The 10,592-nt window shown below is 39.4% G+C and overlaps 1 protein-coding gene across 1 annotated transcript; it reads right to left on the bottom strand.

The window, feature by feature from the left end:
* Positions 1-7,947: 7,947 nt before the first annotated feature.
* Positions 7,948-9,408, bottom strand: LOC139717937 (uncharacterized). Its single transcript, XM_071629421.1, has one exon. It carries the CDS (start codon positions 9,406-9,408, stop codon positions 7,948-7,950), a length of 1,461 nt encoding a protein of 486 aa, XP_071485522.1.
* Positions 9,409-10,592: the final 1,184 nt, after the last annotated feature.

Raw genomic sequence — 10,592 nt, 5'->3', positions numbered from 1 at the left:
GCAATGCAACATGGGACGGGCCGAGCTGCGAGGTACAACCACAGAAAATAATTGAGTCCTGTGGGTACAACTGTGCCAGTGTACAGTAGGTCGCGGGTCACACAAACGCTCATTTCTTGGGTCGCCGTTCTGTTTACACAGCATCTGGATACTTCATGATTTTGATCCTGGAGAAGAAAAAAAAAACAACAACAAAACAACTGCCTTCTCTACAATTGTCATGACAGTACAGTGTAGATATCTTCATGCCTTCAACAATAAACAACCTAACCTTTTTACAAATTTTCTTTTCACTTGAACTGCCTTCTCACACTGTCAAAGCTCTCCATTTATTCAGGCCCGTGCAGGGGTCAGTGGTCACCAGTGAAAAATTCGAAAATACAGTGTTGATATACCCTATGGCTATATATCGACTGACTGCCTTGTACGTGGTGTATCAATATTATTATTATACTCTTTATCAGCTTCATACAAATCACATATTATATAAAATAAGATATACATATAAGGTTAGTTTAAAACATAATATAGGGCCTATACACAGTGCGTATACCAAAAAAAAAAAGAAAAAAAAAAAGAAAAACAGGTATATATGATGTATTCCGACCAACGGTATTTTAAAAAAGCATAGCTATAGTATGGAAAGAAAGTGCAACTTTTCTTCTTATTCAATGGCGGATCCAGAGGGGCGCAAACGGCGCACGCCCCTTTATTTTCCGTTAAAAACAAAAGAAATAAAAAGAAAAAATGAAATGAAACCCGGAAGTGGCGCCAGAAATATTAGTTGCCTCCCCCCTCCCCTTTACAGAATTCCTATAGACCCGCCCCTGTTATTGATACCAAATTTAAATGTCAGAAGGGCTCTACTGGAAAGCAGTTGAAAACCTGAGGGATGATCCTGTTTAAATATGACGGAATGAACTGATAAATCTAATACTCTTTGATGAGAGAATTGTTCTTGAATAAGACAATAGGCCTATACAAAAACACACTTTTTCCAATTTTAAGATCTTGCACAAAGACGCTCAACCCGAGTTCATGTTGTCACTATATTTATAGAGGAGGTCTTTTCACTACATTTTGCATGTCTGGGATATGTGAGGCATCTGTTGAAGAATTATTCATTATCAAGATGCTTTACATTGATACCAAACTAGTCACTGTTACTGAAGTGACTGAACATGACTACTCTTAAATGCAGTTTTTATCACTATCATATAGTGAATGGATGTATTCAAGTGTATGGACATTATGCAAAAATCACAAAATGGTTCAGCTTCCAATCGAGCAGAGAGTTTTTGTTGTCGGCGTTTCATGAGTTTGGGAGTCTGCAACAGACTCGTGAGGCTTTCAGGAAACTCTTTCCCGATCGAGAACCACCATCGTTAAAGACAATCTGGGCAAATGTTAGAAAGGACGAACAGCATGGTATACCAGCCTGAATCGCAACTGGAAGATCTGAACAGAACATTGAAGCTGGACATGTAAAGGCAGTAGTTCCAGCAACATCCAAGGAGAACAAGTTCAAGGAGAAATGGATTGGGATTACCTTCGGTAATTTTCAATCGCGTCACAAGACTGGACTTACATATTATGCAGCCTTACGTTACAGGATACCAACCAGAATACACTTCAGACATCTGACTGAACGTAATTTCCCTGTACTATGGTTGACAGCCCGCGAGAATGAAGATGCAAATTTTAGGCGGAATCTTGTAATTGGGGATGAGGCCGGCTGAATTGGAATGGATGGCAAGGTGAAATCACAAAATTTAATCGAATCAATTATGCCCCTGCAGGACACACCCAGAGGTCCGAGAACCCAGATCAAAACCAGAGGCGGATCCGGGGGGGGGGGGGGGATGTATTTTGTAAAGGCGCCTCCCCTTACGGAATTCCTGGATCCGCCCCTGAAAACGGTCTGTGTGGGTTGCCCTTTGTGGGAGTGACCAGAATATCGGACCCTTTTTTTCTTCCAATGGAACATGAATGGTAACATGTACCTTCATAATTATGCTCAATGATACCGCAAATGGAGGAACGCTTTGAGCGACAGGCTCGTTAGGATGCGTGCACCAGCTCAAGTCTTGTCGCGGTCCGCAATCATCTAAGAAAACTCTTTGAAGAAAGAGTTGTTGCCCTCAAACATGACACTGAATTGCCTTCGAGATCACGCCAGATCTCACACCCTGTGATATTATTTTCTGCGTAGCTACTTAACAAAAGATGAATGTGACTCTTCCTTGTAATCTCCAGGAGATGCAAAGACGCATTCGCGACGAAGTATACGGAGCGCTGCCTTACGCTACAACCCGCATATGGTTCGGAGATCATCCAAGACATAGTCCGTCGCTGCGAGCTATAGCTGTTTTGAAAGGGCAGGTGGTCATGTTGAAAACTATATGGACCATAAAAGGTAAGATCGAGGAAACCCTCAACACAAACCTGCTGTCTATATCTCATCTATTTCAGTTAGACATTCAGTGTTCCTTCATGGTGACACTCAAACTTGGAAAAGTACAACTTGTCATTGTTGTTTTAAAAGTTAATGCCCTCATATGACATTTGTCAACACAATAATGGCTCCTTACCAATGGAAAGAACAGTACTCCTTTCCTCACAACAAACACGGTGCTCTATAGGCCTAAGTTAGATAATTACGAAATAGTAGCCCTCTAAAGTTGGATTACCTTTTTTTTTATACGCACTGTATAATTATGCTTATTGTGTACTTTGGTTGCATAATATTAGTTTCACACGATACTAGAATTATAATCATGTTTCAGTGTGTGTGTGTGTGTGTGTGTGTGTGTGTGTTGTTGTTGTTGTTGTTGTTGTTGTTGTTTTGTCTCTCATTGACAATGCTTATAGTTTTATTTGACCAATACCAGAAACGGGGGGGGGGGGCAATAGTGTGGACCTATTCATGCAAACACTTTCTTGTTTGAGAGATAGGAGATTGATTTGTTGAAAATAACCGAGATAAATACCTAAAAGCACCTTTGGCTCTGTCGATAAACGTCTGTTATGTGTGTTGTGTACGGTATTTTTGTGTAGGTATGCGTATCTTAATCTGAACTACAGGGCCTATTTTGTTATCAGGACCTGTTTTAAGATAATTAGCCTTCCTGTTGAGTCTTGCTTTAACTACAATGCATATTCTCTCTTTCCTTCTTTGTTTTTGCTCAAAGTTCTCCGTGATAGGGTTGTCAATGTAGCCAATGCGCTTTTGTTTTTGTACAAACCATTCATTGTATGTTGTTTTATGAAAGTGTTAAACAAACAGACGTGAATTCATTCAGCACCGTATGCGAATGTGTGTGTGTGTGTGTGTGTGTGTGTGTGTGAGGGGTTGAGGGGATGCGGAAAGTTCTGAAACACATACACACACACACACACACATTGTATCTTTTTCACAAAGAATTACTGAGAGGTAAAAGGGATGGATTGATTGATTATTTTAAAAAAAAACGTATTTTGTTTGATCAAATTGAATCATGATGTAGGTATAAGAGTTCATGATACACAATGTATTCTACAGCATATTTTTTGTGTAACTTTAGTCTGCATGAATGCATTTCATAGATCAAGCAGCATAAATGAGTTTAATCATGTTGATCAGTCATTATGTATTTAGAGCGCCTTACTTAAGACCATACATCATTGCAGGGTAGTTTTTTGTTTTTTTTTTAGAAATACGTATGATTTTTTTTTTTTGCATGTTCGAAGCAGCATTATTGAGTAAAATACTAAATTGGTACCTACTATATCTTTTTTGGTGTGTAAATGTTTCATTTGTGAATATGAAATTCAAACAAAAAAGGCAAAAAAAGTGCGTGGCGCGCGTGTGATATAGGAGAGGAAGAGGCTGGAAAGTGCGAGAGTAAAACGTGTAAAGTGAGAATTGTTTGATAGGACAAAAATATCAAACTTACGATTTCACGCTACAATTTGATCAAAACAATGTATAGTAGCTCTATTCGGTATACGTTTGCGGGCACAGCAAGACAAGCAAACTATAGCAAGTAAACAAACAAGAGGAAAAAACAAGATTAGAATTTTGCTTCATATTCTTATTTTTTTGATGTAGAGAAATAATCAATTGGACACAATGGTCATGATTTCTTTACGAATGCATACCTTTAAAATCGATAGAGAATCAATGCGGACCGAAAGTTTTCTAAACTGTATCATGTTGCCCATCACACTGTGGGATCTTTATGTCATATAGTCTGGAGAAAAATAAACATACCCATTTCAATTATTCATTTTCTTGCATTTGAGTTTATACCCCATCAGGTAGGCAACCAACGTCATCGCTCTGATTTATTTCTGAGGTATGCACAATGGTAGCAATTTACTGTCTGTAGGTCACAATCTTCACACACCTCTGAAAACAGACCCCATGTGTGGGTGAGTGTTCAAAGGGAGACCTTTTGCACTGTCATCCATCCATATCCGCAGTATACCAAAAATTTAATCAGAACCATTCTAGCTGTATACCCTTTCACGCAAACAGCTTTGTTGACAGAAATAAGATTGCGCCATTTAATTGCTAGTGTTCGTTTTTAGGGATGGTAATACAATGTAATAACATTGAACCATTGCTACCTCGATCGGTGGTTTATTTAATGTGAGATGATGTAAGCTTTGCACTTTCTTGCTTTGCTTTTATAGTGATGGTAGATTGTGTCATTTCTACTGTAGCTGATGGGAATAACGTATGATGTCTTCGGGAAGTGTCTCGGTATGTGTATTATTTATATAAGATACAGTGTATGGCTCTATTTACCCGCTGGTAGTTCATCTTCGGGAATTAATGTAAATTCTTACTACTGTACTCGACTAAATCTTGAGTTAGTTAAAGTATACAATGGTTCACTTCAAACAATCTCTCTTAATCTTTGTTAAGTCTAGTCTCACATTGCATATTATTGTGACATCGTTTGGGGGAAATTGCAGCAAAACAAATATCAACTTTTTATCATATCACAATAAACGAGCGATTAGTACAATCACTAACGACAATCCTTAACATTCGTCTAACACAGAATGCGTATTTATTCATCTATTCGTATCAATATGAATAATATAAGATTTCCATATTTCACAAATACGCACACTGTACTTGCGATTGCGTTTAAAATTTAGTCCAATCAGCTGTCCCTCATTACTGTGCATACAATTTTAATTCAAATATTATACGCATCCGGCTCGCCAGTCAGCTGATTATCACCCAAATTCTGACCTAAAGTCATTTCGCTTAAAGATCAGTCAAGCAACACGGACCGTATACATTTGTAACGCCCTATATTATGATATATACCCCACATTACTCAAAGCAATGTCCCTCAAAAATATTATACATGTACATATTTCCGAATACAGTGTACGTCAATACTAAAAGTGGTGCAACAGGTTTTCATAAATTTTGGTCAAATGAGATACCTTTTTAACTTTTAACATTATATATATTAATTCATCTATGATGATTCTAACAAACTAACGAATGGAATTTCAAACTATTTGACACGGTACCACGCCCCCCCCCCCCCCCCCCCCCCCCACACACACACATACTCAGTCACATGCATACAAACAAGCAAATAAACACACTCAATATCAACACATACACACTCATATTATGATAATCGCTTATAAGTCCATGAAAGCATGAATAACATATACACACAACCACACACATCCGCATAAAATCATGTACGAACACAACACGTGGGTGCCATGTCATGTCTATTCATGCAATATCTTAACTGATGGTATAAGCACACGTCATATTGCAAATAATTCTCTTATTTTTATTCACCATTCTTCACACTTAGCATTTTACTTTGTTCATTTTCCTTTCTTCACCGCTCGCTTTCCTTTGTTGATTCAGACAAGTTAGCAAAAAAAAAAAAAAGTTTCAATAAAGTATGACTGAAAAAAAAAATGTGGTGGCCTGAGCTTGAGAAGGTTTTGGTAGAAATGACTGTTATGTAGTTCTTTTTTAATGATACGAGAGCCAGCACAAGGGAGGTTGGTATAGGAATAAGATTGTTTTATTGCATAAGAATGGCTGTTTGGGGTAATGATGGCGTCGCCCGCCTTTGATATTTCGCTTAACATCACTAACTATAGCTGAAAATAGCTAACTACACATCATTCTGTACAGTGCTTCTTTCTTTCTTCTTCTTCTTCTTCTTCTTCTTCTTCTTCTTCTCCTTCTACCTTTTCCTCTTCTTTAGGAGAAAGAACAATCATATTAATTCATGAATATGTATAATTATTTTATTTGGAACGACAATGCTGAAAACATCTATAGCGCCCTCCAAAAACCAAGTCAGTGTTAACCTCCTTACAGCTTTTGTATTTGGCTGGAGAAAAGTAGCAGTCATAGCAATCTTGTAATGTTGATCAATCGTGATCGATGTAAGGGTGGTGAATCCACGTGGCTTCGGGTTTTATCATAAACCTATAGATGGAGCAATCAAGTTCAGTCATGCGATCACATTCCTACCCATCTCTCTGTAGTATGTCACTCTCTCTCCCTCAGTCAGTCTTTTGTGCATACAAACCCTTCCACAGCAATAGACCTTTTCAGTCTCCAACCCTGTCTCAATCCTTTTTGTACATAGTGCAATTCGAATATAATACAATTGTACAATCAGTGCTTCATGTATAACTCTAGTGTAAAAAAAAACAACTTTTCAGTGATGTTTAATCTAACGAGCAAAACTGATAACAAAACACCTTTGTTTTCAATGCTAATTAGTGCTAGAACATAAAGCTAAAGTTTTACCTTATGTTGATGATGGTGACAAACTATAACAGAAACAATGTTGAATGTTACCATTTGCAATGAATAAACCATATCTATCTAATTACAAAAGCAATATTTCATCATTTGTAAAAAACAGTTAATGATACTGATCATATATTGAATGGTTCTATAGAAGCGAGTACTTGTGTCATTATAGTAAGTGTCAAATATGCACAGAATCCCTTCCCACAATTTAGCTGAAGATTTTGGTAGTGGTGATCTGATGATCGTATTGGACTTAAAACTCATCATTTTCTTTGCTACAAATTCATGTATGATGACGGATGCACCGATTTTCAAGACCACAATGGTAAGCAACTGAAGGGATAATGCAAATCTTTCAGGGACCAATGGGAAGACACCATCACACTTAAATGACTTACAGTTTCCCATTCCAAACTATTTAAGGAGTCCCTATAAGTGTTGTGTGCATGGCGGGGGTGGGGGGGGGGGGGGGGGTGGGGACACTATACTTACATATATTCACACACACACACACACACTCTCTCTCTCTCTCTCTCTTTATGATCACAATGCAGTTTATGTATATCCACGACTTGCCAACCACCCAATCACTTGAGATGCATTCTGTGACACAACCAAATCACTTATGATAATACATACAGGTAGCATATCAAGAGTAATATCAAATGTGTACCTGCATAAATTCACATGTCGATTATCGGTATCTTTATGTGGTATGTCGATATCAATCGATATGTCGATATTATGATACCTTGTGATATATCGTCGTAATATCGGGGCCTTTCCACGCGTGTACAGTACAATTGTAATAGTAAAACGGTTTTGTGAAAACCAGAAAGAATGTTCATTTTGTTTACAATTTGTCAATACAGTATTGTACTTCGAGGTTGAAATAGAGTAGCATAATGGTGAAATTGATAACGGGTCTTTACGCCGCATAATCACAGAAATTCATGTGTATATACATTATCTAAATGACGGCATTCTAACTTGACCAAGACCCTGTAAACGGAGCATTAAATTGCACGCAATTGCAATTTTATAATACCTTTTACATTCTGCTGGTAATTATTGTGTTACGGTCTTATGATAAAACATTGTACATGTATCTCTTTCAACACGAGGCTGCTGTCGTTGATGAGTCAGGCGACCTGTTCTTCGTCTGGCGCCATTTTCGCGCCTAATGTCGTCTCAGTCTCGGCACTGGGCGTTGCGTTGCTCAGGTGTTTCTTTTCGTGCAGACGCATGTGCGCACTTTGGATGAAGGTGGCGTTGCAAAACCTGCAGTTGTATGGACGAACACGTGAATGAGTACGTTCATGAATGCGAAGATGACTGCTCTGCATAAACGCCTTGTCACATAGGTGACACTTGTAAGGTCGCAATCCCGTGTGGATTCTCTCGTGCATGTGAAGGTGACTGCTTTGCCGAAAGGATTTAGAACAGAAGCGGCAAGAGAAGGGGCGAACTTGTGTGTGAATCAATTCGTGTTGCCGCAAATGACTACTCTGGGTGAAGCGTTTCCCGCACAGCGAACAGGCGTATGGACGGTCTTGATTGTGAAGACGCATGTGAACATGAAGATTGTCCAGCTTGGAAAACACCTTGCCGCAAAGACCGCACTTGTGGTCTAGTATCTGGACATTACTGTTATGGGTGCGAGTATGTTTGTCCAGGCTCGAGAGTTCCCTGAAGACATCGCCGCACACAAGGCAGAGGTGGGCGGTCTTGTTACTCACCGGCTGCCCGGACACACCCATGCGACTCCTTGCGAAAGAATGCACATTATAATCCGGTCTTGGACCGACCGCCTGGATGCCTCTTCCTATAGACTCTAGATCTCCAGTGACGGACACCATACCACCTCGAGAATTGTGCCTCTTGACATGCTCCAACATTAGCCTTTCGTTGATGAATCCTTGGTGACACACCGGACATTCGTGAACTCCTCCCATCTGTTGATTTTGTCTCTGTCTCAAATTTTTCTCGTGGACTTCAACGTGACGCAGCAAAGCGTCAACATTCTCGAACGCTTCTCCGCACTCAATGCACGAAATGTTCCCCATGTCCCTTGGCCTTGTCCCTCCTTGGATGTCCGACGACTCTCCTTCTTCGGAGCCGTGGTAGACGTCGTCATATGTGTACTGGTAGGCCTCGTGTCCCTGAACATGCTTCAGCAACAGATCGATGTTTGCGAATGTCACGCCACACTCCACACAGCAGCAGTTTTCCTCCATCGTAGCTTTCTGCCTATCGTCTGCGGAGAACTCGCCTCCTCGAGCACTGCTACCCTTGGACTGATAGCAGAACACCTGAGGAGCAACACACTCCGTTATAGTCCCCACTGTTGAAGGTGTCGTTTCATGCTGTGAGGAATGTCCGTTCATTTTGTCCAAAGTGTCAGCCGGCGGAGAGTCATCTCCTTGAGCTATCTCGCACATCTCTTCAGCTCCGCCATCACAAGAGTTAGAGTTCTGGTCACGTGGGGGTGAACTCTCTTCACAATTTCTTGAGGTAGTCATAGTTTGGATGTCAGTCTCGTCACCAGCTGAAGAGTCCAGTCCGCCTCCAAACCCACAACCCTCTTTACTAAGATCATCCATTGGTCCAAGTTTTCGTCAGCGTAGGTTGATGGTCGCCTCAGCTATATATTACGATGATCTTTGTATTCAATATCTGAAGAAAAAAAGAGACAAGCAATGACAACAATGATACTTTGTCCTCCACCATTTTTAACCAGGAAAATAACCCGGGAAAGAAAATATTTTGTATACCTTTGCTGTTAAGCGCTGAGCCACATACGATTTACGAATGGGTGCATTTAAACTGTTTAGTCAGTTCTTATTATATCATCATTAATAACTTTCAGTCACACACTGTCAAAAAGATTCCTTTCAATGATATACTTTATCAATCTAAGAACACATGGTATTGTTCGTTATTCTAGAGGGTCTTTAATCCGAAAAAGAAATAAAGATCGTTACTCCGAAGGTTCGTTAACCCGAAGCACACAGTTCGGTATTCCAGATGTTCGTTAATTCGAACATTTGCGGCGTTATTCCGAAGGTTCTTAATTTCGAAAGTGAAATAAGGTTCGTTATTCCGAAGGCTCTTTCATTCAAAATGAAAAGAAAGGGGGTTCTTTGATCCGAAAATGAGGAGGAGCATGCGTACTCACGAACCTCCGGAATATACGAGCGTCATTTCGTTTGGATTTTAACAAACTTTCGAATTAACGAACTTTTTTCTTTTTTTTTTGGATAAAGGAACCTTGGTAATTGCGAACCTTATTTCATTTTCAGATTAAAAAAACCTTCGAACTGTACATATGTGCTTTTTTTGTTTGTGTGTGTGTGTGTGTGTGTGTGTGTTTACAACATGAAAACTGGTATCATGATAATTATTGTTGCATATCATTTATGGTGTATAAAACACTAGAGTCGCCACTAAGATAGGTCCTACCTGATGATGTAGAAATGACATTGACGACGGACAATGCTTAGACTCAAAATGTAAGTGGACATTGCATTTTTTTCGTTTAAAATATGATATGCATTGAATATGATGTATATAAATTCCATTTATATCCAAACGACGATGAAAGATGACTTCATGATTAAGAAAGTGCCGTATGAATTACTTCTAATGCAGAAAACTTCACGATCCTATTGGATGTTCTTGAGTATCTCACTCAGGTCGAGTCATCAGCTCGTAACCATATTAAAGCGAAAACGGTGGTTTCACTCACCACCATTCTAATCTTTGAGAACCAATATTATACGTTCGC

The sequence above is a fragment of the Diadema antillarum genome, unplaced genomic scaffold (genome assembly GCF_040938485.1).
Source record: "Diadema antillarum isolate AM-2024a unplaced genomic scaffold, OU_Dant_1.0 scf00000086, whole genome shotgun sequence".
Lineage (NCBI taxonomy): Eukaryota > Metazoa > Echinodermata > Echinoidea > Diadematoida > Diadematidae > Diadema > Diadema antillarum.
The sequence above is the reverse complement of the archived record's forward strand: the minus strand, read 5'-3'. Positions and strand labels throughout refer to the sequence as shown.

Coding starts and splice junctions, on each gene's coding strand:
- LOC139717937 (XM_071629421.1), bottom strand. CDS start 9,408: ATGGATGATCTTAGTAAAGAGGGTTGTGGGTTTGGAGGCGGACTGGAC.